The sequence below is a fragment of the Gallinula chloropus genome, assembly GCF_964237585.1.
Source record: "Gallinula chloropus genome assembly, chromosome: Z".
Taxonomy (NCBI): Eukaryota; Metazoa; Chordata; class Aves; order Gruiformes; family Rallidae; genus Gallinula; species Gallinula chloropus.
Window position 1 is genome coordinate 78,187,092 of NC_140089.1, and position 26,842 is coordinate 78,213,933.

The window sequence follows — 26,842 nt, forward strand, 5'->3', positions numbered from 1 at the left end:
CAGAACTGTGAGGTTTGTCTCCAGATACACCCTTCTCCCTTGATTCTAATTGTTGCGTTAAGTTGTGCAATCAGTGGAGATGACAAGGGGAGCAGAAGCCAGATGGCAAAAGGCTGTGTTGGGGCTTGGGTGAGTATATAAGTATTAGTGTGATGAGTTTTCAAAGATCTTCTAGCTAAATGCAAGCCATGCAGGAGATCAAGCCTTGACTGTTGTAATACTAAATGTGAAAATGAATGTGTATCAGATTCATTGGTGTAAAGCACTCATAACTTCTTGCTGAGGCCAATCAGCCTTTCTGTGATAGATAAGGATTAGGACACTTTTAACTTGAAGTCAAACCAGATGTAAATTGCTTGTTTTGGAGAGAAAGGTCCTTCTCAAGGCAAAATTCTGTATTTATCCTAACAATTAATGCTTCAGTAAGTGGCCATCTGAGCACGGACCTTTCTCTTTTCTGGCAGGAAAATTATCTTTCCCAATATGCTCCATTTGCTTCCAGACTGTGCTTGACAAACTTTGAAGTCTCCTACATCCATCACTGATCACTGAAAGAGTCAGCACTTTGCAAGCTCAAAAGAACAGATATTTTTCTCCTGCCACTGATTTTCTTCCCTACACGTGTGCCATGCTACTGCCCTCACTTCTTCATCTTTGGCCATCCAACATAAGGATCAGGCCAGAGGCAGTGCTGTGGCTCTTGAAATAAACACCACAAGATTTAAGTAACTTCTCCTACTTTCCATACAGCCACCAGCAGAACTACACGGCACTCACTGCTGAACATGGAGGGTGCCTGGAGATTCATTCTCCTGCAATGAATGTGCCAGAGCCTTTTTCAAGTAATTTATCGTTGATTTGTCAGAGTGGTCAGTCCTCATGGAAAACAGTCTTTTATCTCTGACACAACCGGCATGGCTTTAATGGGAAGGGACTCTTTAACTGAGACAGTTTAAAAACACTTGCCTTTTGACCCCTTTCTTTGAGATGTGATTGAATGTGTGGAGTGTTTTTGCAAGGAGCGCAGAATAAATAAGCAGTGAGTGAGCTGTCACAAGCTGTGGAGTGAAGGTCGTATTCTTCTTTTTTTCGCTTGTGTTTTGCCAGATTAACTTCAATGAAATGGGTGGCTGATCTGCATCGAGCCCATTTCTGTGATGAGTTACATGTGTTGCACCAAAGGGCAGAGTGAAATCTCAGGAAAAGCTGCCTCATTTAGAAGGAAATTGAAGGGAGAAAAAAAAAAAAACAAACCTCTGTATCAGTACTAATAAGGTGACAGAACAGCGTGAAGAAAATGAGAAGCACGACACATACTGTTACTTTCATGGCAGGGAAAAATTGGGCTGTCAGTGCAAAGCTGTTGCTTCCGCTGCCGTGCCAGGCTGGTTTTCAGTTCAAATAGCCTGCACCAGTCTGTGGGTGGAAGAGGTCTATGTTTGCTTTAACTCCCTTTGCCCACTTATAAATTACATCTAACTAAAACCATTCCTGTTTCAGCAGATTTAGAGGTGAGTGCCGGGGCGCGTGTGCGTGCACGTGTGTGTACCCTGGCTTTTCCAAGGAGGGCAGGTGCAGTTAGTCCCCCAGGAGAGACAGATTTCAAAGTCTGTGGTGTACCTATACCCCAAGCCTCCCTGTGCCCAGCTTAGGCTGTAACTATATGAACAGGGACTCTGCACTCTCCAAGAAGGCTCAAAAAACTTGGGGATTTCCATCCAGCCGCATCCGTGTTAATGCATCTGCCACTGGAGAGTGCCCACGGCTCCAGGGGAGCTTGAGCCAAAGAAAATACAGCTGTGGGGAGATGCCACAGCAGGGGCACATGTACTGAGTCTCCAGGCTACATTTGCTTTGGCATTGGCTCCTAGGATTGCCGTGAGCAGAGCAGCGTGAGGGCTGCTTTGCTTCCCCCTGTGTCACAGACCTTCCTGGTAGCCTGGGCAGCGGGCAGTACCTTAAAGCACCGCTGAGGTGAGCTATGGAAAAGCAGCTTTTTTCGCAGGTGTAACCACAGATACCTGACCTGCCTCGGGCTGCATCAAGCCCTCGCTGCGAACCAGCGGCACAGCAAATGAGATCATTTTGCCTGCGCTGCAGGAGGGATCGCAGGCTGCAGGAAGGCTCCGTGTGTAGGGACCACCCGGCTGTGGCAGATACCCAAGCTCACTGTGGCTTGCTGAGGAAGGGTCCACGATGGAGAAATTTTGGGCTAGCAGCTCTGGAAGAAGAAAATGAGCACTACACCGTGCAGCTCTCCTCCAAGAAATCTGCATTAGGAACAACTAGGAAAATACAGTTATGTACTCTATAGCACGAAATATCTATTTTTATACATAACAGGTATATTTTGCACTTTTAAAGATGTATGTTTTATGTTTTGATATTGTCATCAGGGTCAGATTTTGCCCCTCAGATAAATAGCTTATACTTTGCATAAGCAAACCTGGCCAAAGGTAGGAAAGAAGAGATTAAGTCGTGTTGTAGGTGGCATGCTGAGGTTCAGAGATTAGCGCCCACATGCTTAGAGGCATTTAGACTATGGAAGGTCTAGGTCTACATCATTTACCCATGGTCACGCAAGCAGTTTGAGGCAGATGAAGTAATTTAAGGCATTTTTCTCCACTGTTTGGCTTGCTTGTGTGCACAAGAATTTCATGTGTGTGTGTGTGAGCATGTTGAAAAGCACATTTGGACAGTTGCTTCATCCATTCTCTTCCAATGTCTTCCACACACATGGCTTGATGCCTTGCTCACTAGAATAGTTTTCTTAGTATTTGCAAACTACTGACCAAACCTGAAACATCGTCGTTCTACTGTAAGCAGTACCCCATAGTCCAAAATAAAGGCTGGTTGATTAAATATATGTCATTTTTGAAAACCCAGCAAAGCACCCATTAATTGCAAATTTTCAATCAACACAGACCTTTCACTAAGGTACCCGCTTGCTCTAGCCTTTATGTATAGTCTCTGCACTTTCCAGTGTGCACTTTTCAAGGACAAACTCCACCTACCATGCTGGGGAGCCATCGTGATCCAAAATGTGGAGGGCGGTGTTAGAGTCTGGGCACTTACAAGCTGTTTCGGTGGCACGCACGTGTGACGATCTCGAGTGTTGCATTTCCTTTGCCAGCAACTTGCATGCTGAAACAGGGCTTGTACAGCTTTTTTTAATCAAAGGGCCACCTAAGTTGTTTTGGGGAGGAAAAAAAAAAAAAAGGAGTATTTCACAGGACCATCTTCCCCTGTGCCTCCATCATGATGTGTTTTTGCAAACAACATAACAAGTGCTCAGATTTTAGTTCAATTTGTATCATCAGGTCTAGTTTCCCATCTATTCTGTTTCTTGTCTGCACACATGGGAACTGTGTGAGGACACATGTGTGTCTGCGGATAAAAGGTGATTTCTCCATCAGTGACCTTCCAAAGTCTTCCCCACCGCCCAGGACTTCTAGATCATGGCACTACCACGGGATGGTGATCAAAGGAGCAACTGCTACTTTTGGTGGAAAACCCTGTAAACTTCAGAAGCATTGGACTGGTAGAAGAGATCTGTTTATCTTGCTGTCCATGCACTTAGAGCGATGGCCCAAGCCCTGTCAGAGGATCCTGGAATGACAAGAAGCACATACGCACCTCAGAGGCCAATGGTGTTTGATAGCTTGGATGCCACAGAAGATTTCGCATTCTTCAGCTCTAATCTCTTATAACAAAATGGAATTCAAACCTAACTCTTGAGAAAATAAGTCAGCTCTGGTTAGTGTCATGACATGTATCCATCAGGATTTGGTTTTGGTGGCTTAGAGCTATTGTTTACCTATTTTCTGCTTGGTCAGCAGTGCTATTGTTTTAGCTGATATTTTCAAAAGGTGTTTATTTTTGCTGCTAATCTAAGATGAGCCCTGTAATTATCTGTGAAATGGAGGAAGCAGTCTGGGGCAATTCTTTTCTGTAGCTGTGATGCTCTCCGGAGGCAATGCCTTGATGGTCACCACTGCTGTTTTCCAAGGTGCCTTTTTTTGTCGGTATTTCAAAAGCAGTTGCATCATGTTTCAACTGCCTCAGTCCTTCATTAACATGTTTTACAAAAATGCCTCTGACAGAAAGCAGAGACTTTTTGTCTCCTAGGTGGATTAAGTGCCATGATAGTGTGTGTGATGAGAAGTATCTTCTCTCTGACTCACTATTTTGATTTAGTGCATGTTTTGTTGCGTATTGCACATTTTGGTCTCCAGAGGTAACATAACACCTTAACTCCAGAGGTAACATAACATAACTACTGGGCATAGTACATGAAATATTTCAACTCTCACAGTTTCTCAGCTTTTCAGGATATGACAGAAGATGACAGATATGACAAGATGACGGGAACAAAGTGTAACCGCCTTTCCCCAGCATTGTAGGCCTTCTTCTCATCATCCTCTGCTCTTGCCACCCAAGCACAACTGGGCACTGCTATGAGCGCACCACTGTCTTCTCAGCATCCCTTCCGACCTCTTTCCAGCCCTGGCAGATGCTCCACTGGCTGCCCTACCATCCTCTTTCAGGCCTTTGTTCAGACCTGGGCAGACCTGAACCTTTGTTGCAAGGTTCCCTGACATTTCTTCAGCTCCTGTCACTTCCCTGGTTTTCCTTGGCATGTTTCTCTTCCTTTTTTTCTGTCCTTTGTCCCTCTTCCTTACAGTCACAGATGTGCTTCCTTTGGACCCAAGGATCATGACAGATTTTGGTTTCACTTTTTGCCTTTGTTCTGCCTATTCATTCCATGCTTCACCCAGCTTTTTACAAACCAGTCAACTCTGTTAATCACAGAGAGATTAGGAAGAAATTCCACCTCTCTCTAGGGAGCTAGATATAATTATTCAGGACTTTTTTCCCCTCTTTACTATCTGTTTCTGGCTTTTTTCTGAGATGGGACACTGCTCTAGATGCCTCCTGGAGTTGAAGTGGCGTGGGAAATCCCCATATTGCCCATGCCTGGGTGAGTCTTTAGCAGCTGAGCTTGGATTGTGCAATATTCCTTGGAAGAGTGAGTCTGGATCTAGGCAGGTTCAATCGGGGCATTCACCTGGAAAGGAACCTAGTTTGCAAGTGACCAACACGAAGCCTTTCAAATCTGTGAAGTATCATAGGCCCAAAATGTTCTTTAAAACCTCTGTCTTCTGTTTGTTTATACCTTCAGTCCTGCTCTGAAGTCCCCAAACATGTCAATGCTGACAGTTGGAGATCTGGTGGAGTTGCCACTAAGGCACTCGATGCAAACACAGTGCTGCAGTGGGATTAAGACTATTTACAATAACCGGTTACTTGCTTTTTAATTGAAGCAGATGTAAAATGCACTGATGAAAAAGTTGGTTGTAAATGGCTTAAGGAAGATCGCAGTGCATGCCTCTGAAGAGTCCAGTGAAACACATAAGAAAAAACAACTGGAGAAAAGCAAAACAAAACAAAACAAGAAAAAAACACCCAACCCCACAACACCCTACCCTCCCCAAACATGATGGTGAAAGTACTTTTAAAGGTGGAGGAAGGAAATAGAGAAAAATAATGCTCAGTGTTCAGGATCATGATTACACTTTCAAATCTCTGTGCGTTTGCACTGAACCTAATACAATGACTCTGATGTGGGTCTGTGAGTAGGATATATCACAGAATCACAGAATCACAAGGTTGGAAAAGACCTTTAAGATCATCAATTCCGACCATTCCTGTCCTATGCTAAACCAGATCCCTAAGTACCTGATCTACCCTTTTTTTAAACACATCCAGGGAAGGTGACTCAGCCCCCACCCTGGGCAGCCTGTTCCAGGCCCTGACAGCTCTTCCAGTGAAAATTTTTTTCCCAACATCTAATGTGAACCTGAATTATATAGCATAATACAATAACAGGTCAAGATCTTGTGAGCTCTTCACAGACGCAGATGATTTCAGTGTATTTCTAAAAGAGTCAGGGCTGCCCTGTACATCCTGCTTCTCCCACTCTGGAGTGTGCAGTGGTCAGAGGTTGTGTCTTTCCACCACAGAAATGAACTTCTGAAAGAGCCTCTTTGGAAACGGTGATCAAAGTTTGCTTCTGAGCTGTTCCAGTTACTAGCAAAATCCAAAAAATAAACTTGAATTTGTATTATCAATTTAACAACATCATTATGAATGAGCTGCAGGAAACAACGCATCTTCCTACATAAACAGTATGAATAAAACTTCCGATAAGCACTTTACTGCATTGAATTCCTCATTCTTCCTTTGAGAGCATTCCAAAATTTAGTGTGCAACTTAATCAACTTCATACACGCTTGAGTTGGGAAAGTCAAAACTAACATGACCCTGCGCAAGGAAAAGCATGCCTCGCACGAGAAATCGCATTCTGCTTATTTACTATATGTGAAAACAGCCCGAGATCATTCCTTCCCTGAGGCAACAGGAACACTTCACTGTTTCCTTAACCACCACCACTCTTCAGTGCTTTCCAGGAAGCAAATCTTGTTCTCAGGATGGCCCTGGCTGTGTTAAAGTTGAGATGAAGCTGATGAAGCAAAATAACTAAATCCTTAACTTTAATGTGTTTGGCTCTAATTGCATTACCAACTGCAAAGTATAGTGCTATTTAAACTCTATCAACTATTGATCACACTGAAGTTTATTTGTGTATAAAACTTCGGGCCCTGCTTTGGCAAAGAGCATGGGATTATCTTCACGTGCAGGTTACCTTGTTTAAATTAGCAAGGCTGTTTGCATCTGTTGAATAAATACATATGTAAACTGATATAATATTTTTAATTAAAGATACAGTACAGTGTGTTGTTGCAGTGCTATGTGGGTGGCAGGCAGTAAAGAAAAGGCAGAGAGCTGAGTTAAGCAATTCAGGTAGTGAATCAGATCTGTGTTGAATAGCAAAAGTTCTCTGGGGGAAAAACCCCACACACCTTCTTGGAAGCGTACTTCTGCCAGGCTTATATAGGCATCCTTTTAAAACCAGAGTAATCTAAAGTCATGGCACTTGGGTCTGGGCTGGAAGTAATCCAAATTATTTCAGCTCTGCACTCAAGTATGATTCAATTTCTTCTAAAAAAATGAACTTTTTTGGAGGGGCTGTGACCACTTCTGGAATGTGTTAAATTAAATCCTTTGTTATCTATAGGCAGACATCACAGGGGTTACGGCAGAGCAAACCTGTCTTCATTTCAGACCTTGTCACTGGATACTTTCTACTTGGCGCGAGAGGGCAAAGTACATGATGTTGGAGACAGGTGTCTCCTCAGCACTTGCGTCCAAGCTCCCAGTTCCCTCTTTTGTTCCTGTTATCTCTGCATCAGGACCAGCTGTCTGAGAAAGGGGAAGGCTTAGCCCTGCAAGAAACACCCACAGTTTTCACTGGCCCCCGAGACAGCAAGTCCTGTCTTTGCTTAGTCATTATTTGTATAAAGGAAAAGAAGTAATTACAAAGGAATAAACATTTAAAACATCCTTTAAACAGCAAAAGAAAAAAAACAAAAAGGGGGGGGGGGGGGGGGGGAGAAATCTGCCCTGTAGAATTCCTTTGCTGAGTTGAACACGGGGATGGAAAGAGTGAGCAGCGGCACCTAGAGCAGAGCAATATGGTGAAGGGGGTAATTCACAGCATGTACAGCAGAGCCTGTGTTGAATGCAGATCCTGTGCAACCCAGGGAAAACTTCTGACAAGCCCCAGAGTTTTCCAAGTAAGAGTCCATCTATCATTAGTCTTCTTCTGGGTACCGGAGAACATACCAAAGGGATTAACAGCTTAATTGTAGCTGATTAATGTATGGGGTTCTGCATTATATATTCATTCATTTAACTATTAAAGGTCTTCCTGTTACTGATGGGGGAAACAAGGTGCAGAGCAGTGAACCGACTTGTTCGAATGTTGCCTGTGGCACAGCAAAAAATAGGAGTAGGGGTGCTAGCATCCTCTTGCACCCATTTATTACTGCTGCCCCCATTTAATAAGTTAGTTTGTTACCTGTGTATTGCTGACTTTTGTGTCTGTAAGAGTATAATCTGTTGTTCACAGATCCCTGATTTTTCTGGCTGTACAACAACGTTATTTATCCTACAGGTGAAAGTGCTAGTAAGGCTGCTTTGTGCATCCTCGTTTCCCTCACATGCGTGTAGGGAGTGATGTGCCGACCAAAGCCAACACATCAGCCAAATCCTTTCCAAAGGCATCACCGTCTTGCAGGTTTGCTCCCCTGGTCCCAGGGCAGTTTAGCCACGAAAACAGGATACAGCACAGAGGGCCAGACCTGATGCACCGCTTTATCAAAGCCTGTGGCCGTTAATCCTTTTATGAATGGTGGGGAAGTGACAGCCATACACAAGGATAAACAACCGTCGCAGCAGAGAGGCTTTGAACTGCTCTGTTCCTTTGGGAAAGAGATTTCAGATAAAGCCCAATCTGGAAAGCATCAGTGATGGTGCACCGAGAGCCGCTGGTCTCCCCCACGGCTTCGGACCTTTCCATCACTTTCCGCTCCGCTCGCCTCGGGGCGGGCACGCCCCGCACTCTTCCCCGTGCTCTCCGCAGCCCGCGGGGAGGCGGGCGGGGACCGACGCGGGGGGGGGGGGATCGGTGTCCTCTCACCCCCAGCCGCACAGCTGCCGCGACCCCGCCAACATCTGCCCGCCGCCCCGCCTTGTCCCGCCCTGCCGTGGGGCCGCATCTCCCGGCACATCTGGGCGGACGCGGCCCCTCCCCGTGGGCACATCTGTCGGCCGCGGGGGGCGGCCCTCCGCCGGGGCGGGAGGAGCGGCGGGTCGGCGCAGCCCCGCCGCCGGCCGGGGCGGGCAGAGCCGGCGCGGCGCGCAGGGGAGAGGCGGCCCGATGGGGCGGCCGGCCGGCAGCCTGGCCCCGCTCCGGCTGCTGCTGCTTCTGGCACTGGGGCACGCCTGGACCTATCGGGAGGAGCCACAGGACGGCGACAGGTGGGTGTCCCCCGCCCGCGGACCCCCGTGCTCCTGTTTCTCTGCGTTTCCCACCCCCCCCGCGCTCCGCTCTCCCCCCACCCCCACTTCACCCCCTTCTTTTTTCTTTTTACTCCCTTTTCTTTTACATCACCCGACTCCTCCCGCCTTGCAGGGAGGTTTGCTCCGAGAACAAAATCGCCACCACCCGGTACCCCTGCCTGAAGCCCACAGGCGAGCTCACCACCTGCTTCAGGTGAGCGCCGCGGCCGCAGCGGGACGGCGGGCGGGGGGCAGGGGAGGGGGTGTGGGGCGTGGAGCCGTGGGGCACACGCGTGGCCGCGGCTTGGGGCTCGCGGTCGGTGGGGAAGGACACCGCTCTGCCCCGGGGTGGGGGTGGGGGTGTGTGCGGGGGACACACGCGTGATGGTGGCAGGCGTGGGGGCCGCGGCATTGGCATCCGTTTGCCTCCCCTCTGCCCCGCACTAATCCACCCCGGCATTTTTGCCGCCCCACACTCTGGGGGACGGGTGACGCGGTCATGTCCCTCCTGCATGGGGCATCTCCTCTGGCAAGTCTCCGTGTTGCCCCACTGGAAGGTTTTGGTAGCTCACTGCAGATATCACCTCAAAGGCATCGCAGGAGAGGGTGCGTGTGGCTTTGGTTGCCGTATCCTGGCTGTCAGTCATGGATACAGTGAGAGAGGCTTCCTCTGACCAGGATGTCTAGGAGAGAGCTGGAGCTACAGCTGCATCAGTTGCAGAATATTCGGTGAGATCGACTGGATTCCTGCCACCCGAGAGACGTTTACATTTAGGTAGATGAATCATGCCCTCAGAATGAGTAACTTCTTCAGCAATCAGCTCAGGGGGAGACTTCAGCAGAAGCATCTCAAATTAAGTAAGACCAATCCAACCATGAGTTTTCATTTTTCAGCTGTGTGTTTGAGAAACATCATCTGTTTTTCAGGAGAATTTTAAAGCTGTTTTAACAATGACAAATGTCCCAAACAGTTGACAATAGATGTGCTTTTGGAGAAATATACACAAAGTACAAGCACACACGTATCCCTTCACTGATGTCCTCTGATTAGTCCCATCCCCACAGATGAGATGCTTCGTCTATGAAAGCTGCTGCTCATGAGAGGTTACTTTGTGAAGGCAACTGTGCTCTGCCTGTGTGTCTACGGCTGCATGTGGCAGGGAGCCACTTACTTATACCAAGAAGTACGTTAAGACACATTGGTGCTTGTGAGAAGTGTTACAGAGATCTTCCATTTCTTCCCAGAGTGTTTTCTGTTTGGCACAAATACCAGAGAGCCGCAGATGCATGTCCAGCAGTGTAGTAGTGCCTTCCTCACGTGCTTGGGGCTGGTTCATGCCCTTCGGCAGCTGCAGACACCTGGGAAGGTGCCATGCCACTGCCCAGTTCTCAGCAGCATTAGGATCCTTACAGCTCCTAGGGAGGGCTGCACAGGATTGAAGACCACCCTTTCCTGCTTTCCCTCTGAGGTGAGGTAAAGCCTGTTTTTAAGGAGCTCTGTAGCATACAGCAGCATGCAGCAATGTATGGAGAGAAGCAGTGTGCAGGTTTTGCCAGGAAGAAGAGTGCTTGGTGGAAGCTGCAGCGTTTCTCTTGTTTGGGAGTAGAGCACTGGAGTGAATGAGGCTGTGCTGTGCTGAGGCAGTGGGGAGTTACTACCAGAGAAACCAGAGTAAGAGCTGCATAAAGTGGCACGCACATGACTGTCCTGCTAGTTATGCTGTCGTTACTGCTTGTCCCAAAACCCATCCGAGCACAGAGGGTCTGCTTTGTGTGTAGTGGGTGAGGACTCCTCAGACTCCACCAGCTGCTGTGAGCCACCATGCAAAGAAAGCAGGACTCTGTCCGGCTGCCAGGTCCCACTTGTACTTCCTTTCATCCTTGCTGAGGTATTTCTGACCTTTGGGCTCTGGTTGTGTCGAGCCCTCCCTCCATCCCCAGCTCTCCCCCTGCACGATCCCAAGTGGTATTCGCCGTCCTGAACCAGCACAGACCGTGAATGAGCATTTCCAAATCACTTCATTACATCTTAGCTTGCTTTGTTTCATGTTTCAAATCTTTTCCCTATCTAAGACTACTTGGGCTGCTTTGCTTTAAAAAGGAAAAGATCAATTTCCACATTAATTGCATCTCTTTAAGGTCTAGCCTTTATGGTCAGGTGAGGAGGGCTCCATCCCTGGCTCTGCGAGCTCTCGTCTGTGACGTCCACATGCACAAGAGCAGGGCAGCATCTCTGAAACAGAGGCACACAGCTCAGCAGAGCAGCCTCTCGTGGATGACGTACCTGTGCTACGGTGCACTGCTGGTCCTGCCCCTTGGACATGTGCCACGCTCTGACCACCCATGACGACGAGCCTCAGGGGAAGGGCAGCGTCCCCACTGCTCTGCTAGCAACGTGTGCTTCCTGCAGGTGCATGGGATTGATGTCAGTGGAACACACTTTAAGATTCATTGATATTTTGAGGTTGAGGCTGTTAACTAGGTGGAAACTTGCAAGTTTTGACTAACCCTGTGGTTCCTCAAGGTGGGTTTTGTTTTGTCAGACACTCAGGTACCTTAGGATTCAGTTTCACACCTCGAATGACAGCAAACAGGTAAAAAAAAACTTCAGCTGGCCAGAAACTCAGCTGTGGCTTTGGGGAACTTTCACCCCAGCTTTTTGAGCAGCTTGGTTTTGTTTTTTCTAATATTCATTCTTAACAAAATTTCATTTTTTTATCCTCCTAGAGAGTTTTTTTTTTCACTGTAGTTCATAATGACTATACTTACATACATGGTAGAGGTAGTTTAAAAGGATAGTTAATGTCAGCTGCTATTTTCTATTAGCATACACACCTAATTTCTTTTCTAGGTCAAAGTACCTTTTGTGTAGAAATTAAACAAACTGACGCAAAATTTATCTCATGTCATAACACGTCAGGCATAGGGCAACATGCACCACTACTAATTAGTTAAATAAAAAAATAGTTACATTTGAAGTCAGATGTCAAAATTCCTGAGCAAAATTTGTTATCCACAGCACCAATTCTTGACTGAAATAAATCTCATCCTTTTATTCCTCCTTCTGGAATTTTTCATGAAAATCAGCATGCTTGCAGAGCACTTCAATAAAAAGAGCATCTTTTCATCACAAAAAATATTTCTTGAACAAAATTTTTAAACCAGATTTGCTCATGAATAAAGATGAGCCAAAAGGAGGGCCAAGCCAAAAGTGGGGCCAAGTGCTGAGAATATATTGGCACTTTTCCCTGTGGTCATAGCAACCTTGTACATAATTAGATGTATTTTCTCTTTTTGAATGTGTGCAGTCTGGCCCTTGGCTTAGTTTGATTTGTATTTTTTTAGATATTCTCTGTATTTATTTTCGTAAGAGCACAGAGGAACAGATGCAACAAGCAGTGGGAGCTTGTACGGTATCTTCTCAGTGCAAATATCACTGGAACTCACGTATGTAACTGCACAAAGGTACCAATGGCACCATCATGTAGGTGCAGAGAGTAAGTTCTGTGGGTTTGCTGATTGTGTAGTACGTCCAGTAAGACCTTGTGTGCCTACTGTGTGCAAAATGAATCAAATTTGATGAAATTTGGGCAGCAAGAGAATAGGAGGCCCCAGTCAACGTTACTGTCTGCTCCAGCTATACGAATGTGGTGTCAACTTGTGTTACCACCTGTATGTGATAAGTTGGCACATCTCAGCAGCAGCCCGTTTCGTCACAGTCCTTCATTCGTTTTCATTTTCAACAGTGCTACTGTACATGGTTTCTGTGGTCCAGAAGGAAAAGCAGTATCTGGAATAAGCATCCTCCTTGAATTCTCCTGATTCTGTGGCTGTAAGGAGGTGGCAGAGGTTGTGTCACTTCCAAGTTCAGGAGGCTCATCATCGAATCTGGTAGAATTTATGAATTGGAGTTGCTGCTCATTTAAAACCCAGCAAAACTGGATCACTTCATTAAGTGTTGTGTACCAGGAGAGCTTAATTCAGTTAGAATTCAGAGTGTAGTGACAATTATTCAGAAAGGCAATACAGAGGCTTAACAGAAACTTCTGCTAGTGGAAGCTCTTTGCCCATCACCAGCAGCAGAAAGATTTAAGCCTAAACCAGATGGGAATCTGTTTAAGCATGAATCTGACTGTATCCCCTGAGTGTGCAAATCTCCCTTTCTACTAGACACTTAACTGTTGCTGTAAATTGACTTGAAAGAAATACTTTTGCTCTTTTCAAGAAACTTTTTGTTAAAAACAAAGGGAAAACCTGCATGTGTAGGGATGATATCAGGCAGATGAAAATTTGAAGCTGGATCTGTGCAGCCTGGAAGATCACTTCTGCCATTGCCTTCAGAGGCAAAGGGTAGGGTTGTGCTCTTTTCTTTTATTCAGATGAAACTACTAGATTCATTCCCACTCAACTTGCAAATAAAATTGATGAGTTGACAAATCAATCTTTTAAACAAATAGACTATTGCCCTTGTGAGAGAAATTATCAACCTTCCTCTGAGATCATGGTGAGCACTCTTCATTACCTGCAGGTTTTTTTGCTGAAAAGGAAGTGTGCAAGTTCCTCAAGGAGCATATTGTACCCTGATTCTGCATGTGTAGTGACAGAGGCTGCTACCTTCTCCTGCAGGGAGTAGGAGGTTTATAGTAAGAGTGCTTGGCAAAATAATCCTAGCTAATGATGGGAAAGGCTTTCTAAAGGTAAGGCAAATCTTCACATGTTATTTCTGCAAATAAGCCTTATGTTGTGGGACTTAAATCTTGGTTTGGAACTTAATCAGTAACTTTTTTTGTAGTGTTTCTCAAGCAAACATTTCAGGGTTGGTTGTCAGCTTCTCCATCTGATAATTATCAGCTACAAGTATTTTACAGAGGCGCTCCCTACATTTCAGGTTTTAAATTTTGCTATGAAAGATGGAGCTACCCTCCGTAGCAAAAAGACAAGCCAAATGCATTGCAGAAGTGAACGCCTGTGCACTTACACCCTACTTTGTTCTGATGCTAACCAGAGATCACACGCCTCAAAAAGCATTTCTTTTTACTCTCTCAAGCACTGATACTGCTGGTGGAGCCTACTCTTTTTATAGACTGTATCATTTTGCACATTCTTAAAAGATAAAAGTAACTGCAAGTAAGTTGGATTGTAGCTGTTTCACAAAGAGCAGCACTTTCACTAATACGCCCTTGGGGACCATATGCAATTCCTGGTTCCCAGATACTTGACGAGCATGTTGCAGAGCTTTCCAACAAGAAGGAAAAAAAAAAAACCCAAAAAGCTGTACACAATTTTGAAGCTTTCAGCTGGAGTATGACATTTTGTCAAAAGTCTTCTGATTTTTCTTTTTAGAGATTTCATTTTAATTGTTGCTGTTGTGTTTCCTCTCTGAAGTTTTGCTGACCATTTCAGTTTTAATGGAATGGCAAGAGCCCGCAATTCATATACTGTAACAGTAAAAACAAGAAGTTTATCTGATTAGAGCAAAGTACTGCTTAATCTCCAGTTGTCTTGCAGGGAAATGCAATCCATGGTGGAATTCTGCTGAAAATTTAAGAGAGGATATGATTTCAAATTTTGTTTTGGTTTTAGAAAACTAAATATACACAACAGCTGTAATTCCCTGCCTGCCAAAAGAGTTCCTTTATGTTTCAATAAACTAACAATTCTTCTTTTGCACGTAGTTCAGTGGTGAAGTGCCACAAGCTGCTAACTCTGTGCATCAGCCAGGGTAGAACCAGCAGCTGAAATTCGCCCGCGTAGAGTGTGAGCGTTACTGAAAAGAGCTGCAGGGATGCTACTTGGTGATCAGATTGAAAATTAAGAGTGTCAGAGTTTATTGATGTATTCATCCCGTGGATAAACCTGCGATACGTAGTGCTGGGCCTTTTGAACTCTGTATCAAACCATCATCCTGAAAGCAATGTATTCAGCAGCCCTGTGACATAGCAGGTCTGTGGAAGGAGTGCTGCTCCCCAAGTGACACTAGCACTAATTCTACTAATGCATTCAGCACCACAGTGGTGGGGAAAAGATGAACGTGAGTGTTCTTCTCCCAGTTCAGAAGCTTTTGTTATCTGTATGCCACAGTGATGCTAAGACATTTTCTTGACTCTCCTAGGATTTTTTTTCTCACTGTTGCTTTAAAAGTAGCACTTTTAAGCATTGTGGTTCTGAATGCAGTCAGTCCTTAGTTGGATTGGATTTCTTTTGCTGTGATTGCCAAGGGAACACATTGCTCTAAGTTTCTGTGACATGTCGTGAATAGCTGCTGGTTAAGAGTAATGCCAATGCCACATCTGTATGTTTCCATGCAGCATCTGGGTCACCATGATTTCACTGTCTCAGGTCCTAAGGCCAAGGATCCTAATTCTTGCTGGATTTTGGTGAGGTTAGGGTAAGGACACTCAGCTGATGTGGTTGCTGCTGTCTGAAGTAAAGCCTCCTGCAGCAAAACACAATGCTGCTCTGAATTTGCTGTGCACAGTCTCCTCTGTGCAGCCAGTTCCCTCCAAAATGAACCAATAAAAATAATGATCTTTCAGACTACTGCACAATTAATGTGAGTGGTGCACTGAGGTAGGACGTGCAACAATTAAAGGATGACGTCTGGCAAATGGTTGTTCATGTAGCCCAGAAGTTTTTGATGTTCACATCAAAGCAGTTTGGAGAATTTTAAAACTGGCAAGCCAAGAGCTTTATGATAAGTGCCCTCCTTGGTGGTTTGATCAATAATGAAATCCAGGTGCGTTGCATTATGGTTTTCATCTACAGAATATAGGGTTAAATATGAACTGACTTCCCTGGGCATGTCATCTAGCACAGAGACTCCAGACAAACAAAATAGTAGCCCCAGGGTGTCCTGTGGCTGATACAAAATATGTAATAAAAATAGGCCACCAAAGGGAATATGACTTCTGTAATTATCCTAAGTATTGTGTATGCTCCCTAAGGTCAGGCTGCTTTGTCCTTAAAAAAGTGATTGCAGGCTGTCTTGCTAACAGCAGGCTGTTATTAATACTTGTGTTACTGCTCCCATTGTGACAGAAACCCGTTGAGCTGGGTCGTTCTGTACCGATTGTAGTCAAAATAGACAGAGCAGAGAAGGGAGGAATGGAAGGATAAAGGTACAGAGCAGCAAGGAGGAGAGAGGAAGATAAACCCAAACAAACAGTGGCATGGAGCAGGAAAGAAAAAAAAAGTAAGAAAGACATAAAAAGATTAAAATGTCATCTTGCTGGTGGTTCATGTGACAGATAAGTGTGTGACGGCAGGGAGGTAATCGCTCCCCAAAGAAGTATAATTTAAAAGCTGCCAGGCATCTGTTTAAGGACAACACAGAAACAAAAACATGAGACAAAACCAAACTAAACCACACATGCACACATCCTGGGGAGGATGCCAGTTCTTCTAGCTAGACTTGGAGCAAAGCTGTAGGAGCTAATGCATATTCCCTTGACAGCGTCTCCCCTTGTGTCCTTCCTCAGTTTGGAAAACCTCTCTCCCACTCCGGTACGTGCAGGTCTGTATGAGGGCAGGAGGAGCAACTTACAGGCACATACTACAATGGCCTGTTTAGTCTTTGTGCCCTTCGCATTGCCTTCACTTGCTGTCAGAGCACAGAATTAAGTGGGGAGTAGTTGAACATGAAATAATTAAACTACACTTAGAAAAATAGGTGAAGCTTGCTAGACATCACAGATAGGACAGGATTGCCCATATGATGCTGTGAAAGCCTCTACCCAGTACAGAAAGTGTGAGGGCAACAGATTTTCTGAGGCTTTTCCTGTGATTGCCTGTTTTTATGTCACTGCATGTTTGGGAGAGCAGTTACTTTGTCTGTGCAACAAGGTTATACAAAGCAAGGTACCTGGTGCTGCACGTACCACTGATTGACAGGTGTGCAGAGAATCTTCATCTGGGATATGTCACACTTCAGGTTGTGCTCACACTTGTGCAGTGTTGGTTGTTTGGGACTTGTTACTTCGAGGGGTGGTTGAGACTGTGCTGTACTCTCAAAACCTTGAGTATGAGCTTTTGGTTTTACCCCCACAACAGTGCCTCCACCCCCTGACATTACTTTTCTCAATGTGTGAGTTGTCGTGGAGTTTTCAATATCACTGTCACTTCAGCTGGAGGTGCTGAGGGTAGCAGTGGGGGTAGCAGTCGACTTGCCTTGTGCTCAGTCACTCCCAGGGAGGAGATGTGCTTTGGAGCCCTCCCTTTGTGCTGCTTATGTCTCCTACATGGGTCTCTCTGGTTCCTTACTTTAACACTCTTCTTTACCAAGAGGCTGAGGCTTGTGCCTACCATCCAAATAAGCAGAGCTGACATTTGATTTACAGTGAAAAAAGCTTTCCTCAGATTCTGCTCAGGCTTTTTTTTTTTTCTCTCTGTGTTGTCCATTTTCTGTTTGTTTGGTTTCAGTTTTCAAACTAATGGTGGCTTCTTCTGTAAACTTACAGTAGCAAATGTCACTCTACTGCTTTCTGTTCCTTCTGTGTTGTTCCAATTGTAAGCAGAAACAATGGAGAGCAGAATCCATACAGTGCTGACTCAGTTTCTTCTTGGCCTAGGAAAAGAAAGCGATTTGTGTGCATCTACTTGAGGGTAGCTCTGTTTAACAGTTGAAAACAATTTCAGTGGCAGGCAGTAATCTCAGAACTTAGTTGTGCTTGGAAAATACTTCTCACTTAAAGAGTGTTTTCCATCATGTTGTTGATTTCATTGTTGATCCCAGTTCAAAAAAATGAAGTACGAGACTGTAAAGCATTTAGCAGACATCTAGCTATTAAAAACATGCACTTCTGAGTTTTTTGTTAAACTTAAGTTCCAACCGCATCCATTTTAATTGAAGATCTGTGCTGGCATTTAAATAAGGTGAAATACATAGAGATTATATTCACTGTATTAGTAGTACCAGCCATTCAGTAGTAAATACACATCAAACAAAATTTTTGTCCTTCCATTTCAGATGAGCTGGGAGCTAAAGTGGTGCCTACACAAAGTGAGAGATAGGGAAAACCAAAGCTATAAACTACGTTTTTTAAATGGATTGCTCTTGGAGAATGAATAGGCTTATTATAAGCCAAAGGCAAATTACACTAGAGAGAGAGTTTGGAGAAATATAGGACAATATTCCTCTGGGCAAGCAAGTGTGTGACAAACAATAGTCTTTCTATGGAGAAATTAGCGGTGCATAGCTTCCGATGTAAACCAGCAGCGTTCATGTGGCCTTCACAGCCCCATTACCCTCCCTCAAGGGGGAAAAGTTGACCCTCTATTTCTTTGCCAGAAGCCCAAGAAGGGAGATGGTACAGTCTGCAAAATGGCTGAAGAAATATGTGAAGTATTATGGTAATATTTTATGAGTAGTGTGTAAATGCTGACAATTTAGAGATTTGTGGAAACATACCCCCCCCCCCCCCCCAAAAAAAAGGATGCTCGGAAATCTTTTTCTAAGAGAGAGCAAATAACTTTATGGGATACATTATTTAATTGTAAATAACTGCCCAGAGCTCTGATGTCTCCGTGGAATGTTAATATCTCCATGGTCGTATTCAACACATTTAATGTATGTTGTAAATCTGACATCTTGCCTATTCAACCAGATTTTATTACCATACTCAATTTTAATTATAGAGTTTATTATCATAGCTGTACCAAAAAAATAGTGTTGTTTCCTAAACATTGCTCTCTGGAATTCTGACAAAACCCTTAGTTTAGAGATTATTGCCTTTGAGAGTTGAAATGAGTTATAATTCAAACAAAAATAGCCAAAGGGAAAATTATTTAATCTTTATAATAATATCTGTGGGTTGAGAAAAAAACGACTGGAAACGGGGTTGAGGGTCTTTGGTAGATCTCAGCGGTTGAGAAGCAGGGAATGATAGACAGACTTAAGGGATGAGAGGTCACTATGTCTACTGTTTGGTGAATTATCCTCCTGGGGATGCATGATTTTAACTGCAGCCTCCTAAGCCTGGAACAAGGAGCAGTGGCAGACAGGCATGCTGGCAGTCTGGGATGAGCTCTGCCCACTGCTTGGAAATCAGCGGCGTGATGAACCCAACCGCACAATGGCCCAGACAGTCTACGAGCATGTCTTGGGTTTTTCTGTTTGCTTTATTTTTCCTGAAGAAAATATATGTCCACTGGACATCCTACTCCCTGGAACCTACAAATGCATATTCAGAGAACAGTTTGGGAAACTGATTTAAATTTAAAAACTGAGAGATAAGCAGCCTATAGAAAATGGGTTATTTCCTTCCTTTCTTCCTTTTCAAATATAATTTTGAGCTTTTCTGATACTAAAAGAAATAAATACAAAATGTAATGTGATTAAAAATGGAAATCATGTAATACAGTTATATTTTATCTTGTCCTGCTTGCCACCTTCTTGTCTAATAGTGAATCAGATGATATTAAAAGTGCTACTTCTGAGCATGTCTCCCTGCCCTTTTCAGTTCCCCACATTACTTTCTTCCTGACAAAACCCACTACAAAAGGGATGAGGGAAGAAAAAAGGGACAGCTTGAAACTTCCCAGTTTGCACACCTTTTTGTTAAGAGTCTGCTTTAGGAGTTCAGGCTCAGTCTGCTCTCTCTGTACACAATCAATGGGGAGAAAGGGAAAGAGTTACCCTTTCGGCCAAGGTTCTCTTAGTTTTAAAACTTCTTCAAGAGAAATTAAAATGTCATTGTGATAGAACCTCAGGGAAGAGCTTTAGCCACCAAAGGTTTTAGAAACACAGATCTGTGTTCTGGCATCTCATCCAATCATAGAATCTGAATGTTTTGAGTTGGAAGGGACCTCAAAGGTCATCTAGTCCCAACCCCCCTGCCATCGACAGGGATACCCTACACTAGACCAGGTTGCCCAAAACACCATCCAACCTGGCCTTGAATATTGCCAGGGAGGGGGCAGCCACAGCTTCTCTGAGCAGCCTGTGCCAGCACCTTATGGCTTGTGCAGGGAAGAGTTTCTTCCTAATCTAAACCTACCCTCTTTTAGTTTAAAGCTGTTGCCCCTTGACCTATCACTACACATGCTGATAAACAGTCCCTCTCCAGCTTTCCTGTGGGCCCCTTTACTGGAAGGCTGCAGAAAGGCCTCCCCAGAGCCTCCTGCAGCCTGAACAAGCCCAAGTCTCCCTCAGCCTGTTTTCATAGCGGAGGTGCGCCAGCCTTCTGGACATCTTTATAGCCTCTTCTGGACATTCTCCAACAGCTCCATGTCTTTCTTGTACTGCAGAATGGGACACAGTACTGCAGGTGGGGTCTCATCAGAGCAGAGCAGAGGGGAAGAATCACCCCCCTTGACCTGGTGGACTCCCTTCTTTTGATGCAGCCCAGTATGCAGTTGGCTTTCTGAGCTGCAGGTGTGCATTGGTGGGTCATGTTGACTTCCACATTGGTCAACACCCCCAAGTCCTTTTCCTCAGGGCTGCTCTCCATCCGTTCTCTGTTCTGGCCTGTAGTTGTACTGGGGATTGTTCTGACCCATGTGCAGGATCTTGTACTTGGCCTTGTTGAACCTCATTGAGTTCACATGGGCCCATCTCTCAAGCCTGTCAAGATCACCCTGGATGGCATTCCTTCCCTCCAGTGTACCAACTGCAGCACGCAGCTTGGTGACAGTGGCAATGGTGCTGAGGGTGCACTCGATCCCACTGTCCATGTCTCTATGTTAAACAGACTATCAGTAGTACCAAGCCCTGAGGAATGCTGTTGATCACTGCTCCTGATATGGACATTGAGCTCTTGACCACAACTCTTTGCGTGTGACCATCTGACAAATTCCTTATCCACCAATTAGTCCATCCAGAAAATCCTTCTCTCTGCAATGTAGGGACAAGGATGTCAGGTGGGACAGTGTCAAAAGCTTTGCACAAGTCTGGTAAATGATGTTTCTCACTCTTCCTTTATCCACCAGCACTGTAACCCCATCACAGAATGCCATCAAATTTGTCAGGCATAATTTGCCCTCAATGAAGCGATATTGGCTGTCACCAATCACCCCCTTATGGCACAGGAACTCAAGAAAACTACATGATATCCATTAACGTGCTTTCAGGACTGGTCCCTTCTTGATCATTCTTAAAAGTGGTGTTCTGTGATAGAGGCTGACTCTTTTCATGCATGGGCACTACCGATGCTGCATGAAGAGATTTGTGGAGGGTTGCGTTTCCATAGCTCAACTGACTTTGGGGGTTGGACCCGATGATCTCTCCAGGTCCCTTCCAACCCCTATGATTCTGTGATTCTGTGACTTCTCTGGACTTACACCAAACTGCATCAATTTGGGAGTTCTTCATAATTCTTCTTAGCATTTCTAGCAAAAAAGAACACACATGTTGTTGAAGCAGATTGAAGGCATCTCACCAATGAAGCAAGTTCTCTGCTTGACTTTCCAAGATGAGTCTATTGGCCAGGGTGTTATTTGTGCTGTTAGTTGTCCTCGCACTGACCCATATTTGAGTTGCAGTTTTATTGAGCGTGCCTGGAAGGGTCCTAGATGGTTCCCCTCTAGATTTACATTGGTGGGAACACAGCAATGCTGGGAGGCAATGTTTTTTAACCTTGGGATGGACTTGCCAGGACTTGAGCTGTAGTTCTAGATCCTGGGCTTAATTTCTGTGCTCCTCAAGGAGTCATATCATGACAAATTTTGCCTTCAGTTACCCACAAAGGTTTAATAGGGGATGTCAGTATCAGCTAGTTTTCCAGCTATAAAACAGAGGAAAAAGCCTAATTTATGCCTCACATTTAAAAAAACCCAAACTTGACAACTTTTGCTGAAGATGTAGTGTTCCTGTTACAGCAAAGAAGGTTGCTGTAAATCAAATGACTTGCTGGACGTTATTTACTTATGGTGATTTTCTGTCATTCCAGTTCAACAAAATGCTACTGTTTGAGATAAGAAGAAAAAAAATGCTCTTTTTTAAGTATATTTTTTCATATCCACTGAGAGACAAATTAGATTTTTTGTGATGTTTTCTTATGTTGCAAAAATATCCAGAGTATTTCCACAGTGGGAGTAAGCTAATGGTACATCACTGGAATATCTCCAGTGAAAATAGCTGTGGCAGAGCGCAAAGACCAGCAGAAAACAAGTAGTCAGGAGCAAGAATGGCTAACATGTATGCATATATTTATTTACACATCCTCATTTGCAATATAGACTGACGGATATTTTTAAGTACCAGGAAAAAGAGACTTCAAACATTTTCAGTGACCCTACAGCCATTACAGTTATAAGTTGTTCCAATGAAAAGAAAATTGTTCCAAGAAATTCTCCTCAAGGACTTGACAAAGATTTAATGCAGGACAAATATATCTTTGGGATAGAAATAGAGAGGAAAGTTTCTGTGTTCCTATTCCTCTTAACTGTATCCTAGGGCTGAAGACTCTGGCTGTACTCCATATTGTCCAATTTGGTGCTTTGTTCTGTAGGGCTTCTCTTTTGGAAGAAAGTTCCAAACAAATATAGCAAGCCCTTTATTAAATGCCACCTTGACCTTGCTTCTTGGAAAGATAAAGGCCCAGAGATGAAAAATTACAGCAAGTGTTTATTGCTGAAATCCACTCTCAGTTACAAGAAGATTAACCATTTCAAAATATTCAATATCCTGCCTGCTACAATGGGATGCATGTGGGAAAAAGCTGCAAAGCAGCATCAAAGAACTGGAAAAGTCTTTGTCAGTCTCACTCTGGAGGCATGTGATTGTTATTTGTGGGAAATTCTTGAGCACATGAGTTTCAGAAGTGGTCCTTCCATCCCTGAGTGGCCCTGTTAACTAAATGTGAGTGCCCTGGGGAAGACATGGACCATGAACCCTTACATCATTCCAAGCTCCCCAGTAATAATGGCAGAGAGGAACAGGCTTCAGTAATTTGGGTCTGGAAGTTAAATGTGAAATGGGTGTTCTGCACCTGGATATCAATAACTGGATGAAAAGCTACTTCACTTCTTGGGTTTTTGTAGGAAAACTGCAGTACCTAAGCCCATTTATATAGTGTGAGAAAGTCTGTGGATATGGAAGGCTTGATTGGAGGAGGAGGTTCTTGATAAAAACAGAAGTGGACACTAGCTTCTATTAGAAATAGTTTATTTTTTAAAACTGGCTAAACTGCAGACTTAAATAATTCCAAGTTTTTCCTTATTGCTGGAGACAAAACAAAGTTGTTTTTCTCTGAAGATATGTTTCCATCTTTTACCCCATAGCAGGAAGGCATTCCGGATTTGGAAGATTCCCTGAAACCTTTCATGATATCTTTATGAAGTGTAACTGTTAGTCTCTTGGAGAGAATAATTTTTTTTTTGGCACCCCTTCTTACTGAAGCATGAGTCTTATAAGTAAATGCAATATCTTTTTATTATTTGGTAGCAGCTGTAAAAATAACAAGACATGCAGAGCATGGCAGCTTGTTTGCCTGCTTCAGTCAGACTGAAAAAGTCTTTAAAAGACTTTGGGAGGTGCAGACACCTACTGCTTTTTGTTTGCATAGTTTATAATAAGCTTTTATTACTTCTGTTTACATTTTTTTTTTAATTTCCTTTTTAAAAAGTAAACTTTGCACAATGTTCTTTTCTGCTAAATGCTCTGAAGTAATTATAGGCTACAGTTGGATGGTTGTTCGTTCCCTTTATAAAGTCAATGTTTAGATGCAGAATTAGCCACAGAGCCCTTATTTTTTCCTTTTACAGCATATGGCTGAATAGCATAATAAAAAGAAATTATTTATAAATTTAACATCTCAACTGTTGAAGTTAGGAAGGCTGTGACATTATCTTAGCTGTTAGTAATGGCAGGACATATATTTTCTTGGAAGAAATTCAGGTTAAGATACGATAGCATATACACATAAAAATGCTACATTAATTACTGTCTCATGCAAGAGAGCAAGATAACGTTAAGTGCATTTTCTAGTGCCTGTGGACAAAAAATTCAGCTAGAATCAAGACCTGTTTTGCAGCATCAGTGCAAATTGGATGTAACTCCAATGGATTTGGTTGATTTACTGTGCTTTAAGTGATGGTAAAAATGAGATTTAGCCCCTGGAACTCAGCTTTTGTGAAATGTCTCCCAGTTCCCCTCAGGATGAAGTAACTTGACTGCATTTTACAAGGAATCATCTAACTCCACAGTTGTTACATATGAGCAATTAACTTCTGGAGTTTTAGCACTTCTCTGCTCAGCATTAATTTTTAGACTTATTTTTGACTGTGGGTATTACAGGATTAAAAAAGGGCAAAACAAACAAACAAATAAAAAAACCCCAAAAAACCCCACACCAAAAAAACCCCTAAACCCCAGTTCATTTCTTGCATAATTTGTTTGGATAGTCAGCAGTTCTGGGATGCTTGTAAATAAATAAATGTTTAAAAGGCATGAAATTCTGAAAAAGGTTAGAAATCTTCAATGGAGCAGTGTGTCTTCACTGGGGACTGTACAGAGGCCTTTGTATTTATAGCCCTGTCTTGTCAAAATTAGCCTAGGCTTATTCTCAGCCCTGTGACGCTCCAGGGCACAAATCATCACACCATTTGGATGTATCCCTCCATCAATTTTGGGTAGGAGTCAGTTGCCTAAATATCATCTGCCCAAGTATAGGTTATATGGAGTATAAGATTAGTAAGTATTGGTTAATTCCTGTATGTAGTAGCACCTTGTAATTTACTGATGTGAAGAAACCCAAGCAAATGACCAAACAAAAAGCCAAACAAAACAGGAAACCCAAACCAACAACTAGATTACAAATCTCATTTTAGAGTATGATTAAGTCTGCGCACAATGTCTTTGACAAGCTGACTAGGATGACCCTCTGTATTCCTCCACCCTCAGAGGACTCTTCCAGTTCTTTGAGTTCTCCTGCGTTTATCAGCATTCCTGAACTGCAAAGAGCAGAGGAGATGCTCAGTTTTAAGGTTACGTGCACTGCTTCTTAATTCCAAGACAGAACATACTCTCTACTTTCCCTTGTTAATTATCCTAGAGCTTCAGCACTGATTTTGATTACAGGGTTACATTTTTCCCTCCTAGATGTGGACTTTGACTGTTAACACATTTCTGCTCAAACAGCTGCCAAGTTGTCTCAAAGTTGTTTTTTTCTTTTTTATTTAGTTGCAGATAATTTAACTTTGCTAACCAGTGCTGCAGGCAAGCACACTTCATCCTTATCAGGAGTCTGGGGAGAATGTGTGTCTGCCAGAGCAGGAGTTGGATATGCTGGAGATGGGAGAAAGGCCCCATCAGCACCAGGGCATGGCAGGATTACACTGTCCTCCCCACAGTCCTCCCGACTGTACTCTGTGATGTGGTACTGTGGGGCGAGTCTGGGACAAAATTAAAGACATGGGTCTGATCACAATTGTAAAGATGCACGGATTTTGAATGGAGAATTAACCTTGGATCATGTCCATGCTGGGGCGTGTGGAGCTGCAGAGCTGTGGGATCAGCATCCCTGAACACCACCAGTCTGCCAAAGCATGGTGGTGAAGAGGAAAAAGCCCACTAACTTGAATAAAGCAATGTATTTGAAAACTCTGGGCTTAGTTCTAGAGACAGTGAGGCATGCTTTTCCCTGGAGCATGCAGAACCATGTGGAGGTACTCTGAAATACCCCTTGTTCTGTAGGGTGTGTTCAGTAGGGGGTCTGTGCATCTTGGGTGAGAAAACTGCATTTTCTATCTGCTTTAGAAATGTCACTCTGGTGAGACTTTATCCAGTGTTTTCCTACAAGAATATATGCAATCACTGGAACATTTGTGCTTTTCTAACACTCTTTCTTGGTAGATCATCACCTCTGGTACTTAGATGTTTGAGACTGAGAGAAAATAAATAGTAGTCAAAACTTGGCAGGCATTGATCCCCAACAGGGATTATCTAAACCCTTTGCTGTTCCATGTATCATTTAAAGAGGCAGCATGTTGTAGGTAAAATAAATTTATCTGGCCCAGTGGTATTATTGAGGCAAATGTATTATGATGCTGGAACTGAGAGGCTGACAAAGGCAGAGGAGAAAAGGTCTGGTTACATGATAATCAGGAACTGGAAATCAGAAAGACAGCGTGTGCAGTGAAGCATTTTCAGTAGTGGTAAGAAAATGTTAATACTACTGTGGAAACCCTTCGTGAGACCTGAGCAGTAAGAACCTGTGTAAGTCTGGTTGTTAACTTGTAAGGATGAGGAGTAACACCTGGTATACAGCCTTCAGAAATAGGGACAGCCCATGTGATAGAATCATAGAATAGAATCATAGACTGGTGTGGGTTGGAAGGCACCCCAACGATCACAGAGTTCCAACCTCCCTGCCACAGGCAGGTCCATCAGCCTCCAGGCCTGAATCTACACAAGGTTGCCCAGGGCCCCATCCAACCTGGCCTTGAACACCTCCAGAGATGGGGCATCCACCACCTCTCTGGGCAGCCTGTTCCAGATAGAAGTGGTTTAGAGATGGAAGGAAGCAACATCCCTCTTGGAAAGGTACCAGTCACTCCTAGTTTAAAAGTTGCATAGTAACATGGCAATGCCATATTCATGTGAAAATCAGCTTCTGGATTCAGAACTGGTTTGCACTGGGAAGTCTGGATGTGGTGGTAGAGCTCTGCAGGCATCTATTTGCAAGCAGCTAACTTGAAGAAGTTGTCCTCCCTCAGCTACATAGCTCAGATGCTTTTGCTAGTCTGCAAAACTGCGTGTGGAGTGATTTTCTCCCTTGTGTATGTCACGTAACCAACTGCCTATTAGGCTAAGAGGAGCCAGTGTCTTCCCAGCTCATGTGGGAGCTACTATTACTACCTTCACATCTAACAAACCATCCGCTACCAGGCTGTGGTTAGGCTTACTCGAGCCTGGAGATGTTTGGGGTCAGCACAAGCAGGC

At 44.0% G+C, this 26,842-nt stretch overlaps 1 protein-coding gene across 1 annotated transcript in view; it reads left to right on the forward strand.

Annotated features, from left to right (window-relative positions):
* Nucleotides 1-8,842: 8,842 nt before the first annotated feature.
* Nucleotides 8,843-26,842, forward strand: part of CCBE1 (collagen and calcium binding EGF domains 1) — a gene marked incomplete at both ends in the record, with an annotated part of 100,028 nt that continues 82,028 nt past the window's right edge. The window contains 2 exons of the mRNA XM_084277948.1: nucleotides 8,843-8,943; nucleotides 9,098-9,178. Coding sequence (XP_084134074.1) covers nucleotides 8,843-8,943; nucleotides 9,098-9,178 — 182 coding nt within the window. The remainder of the gene's footprint in view (nucleotides 8,944-9,097; nucleotides 9,179-26,842) is intronic.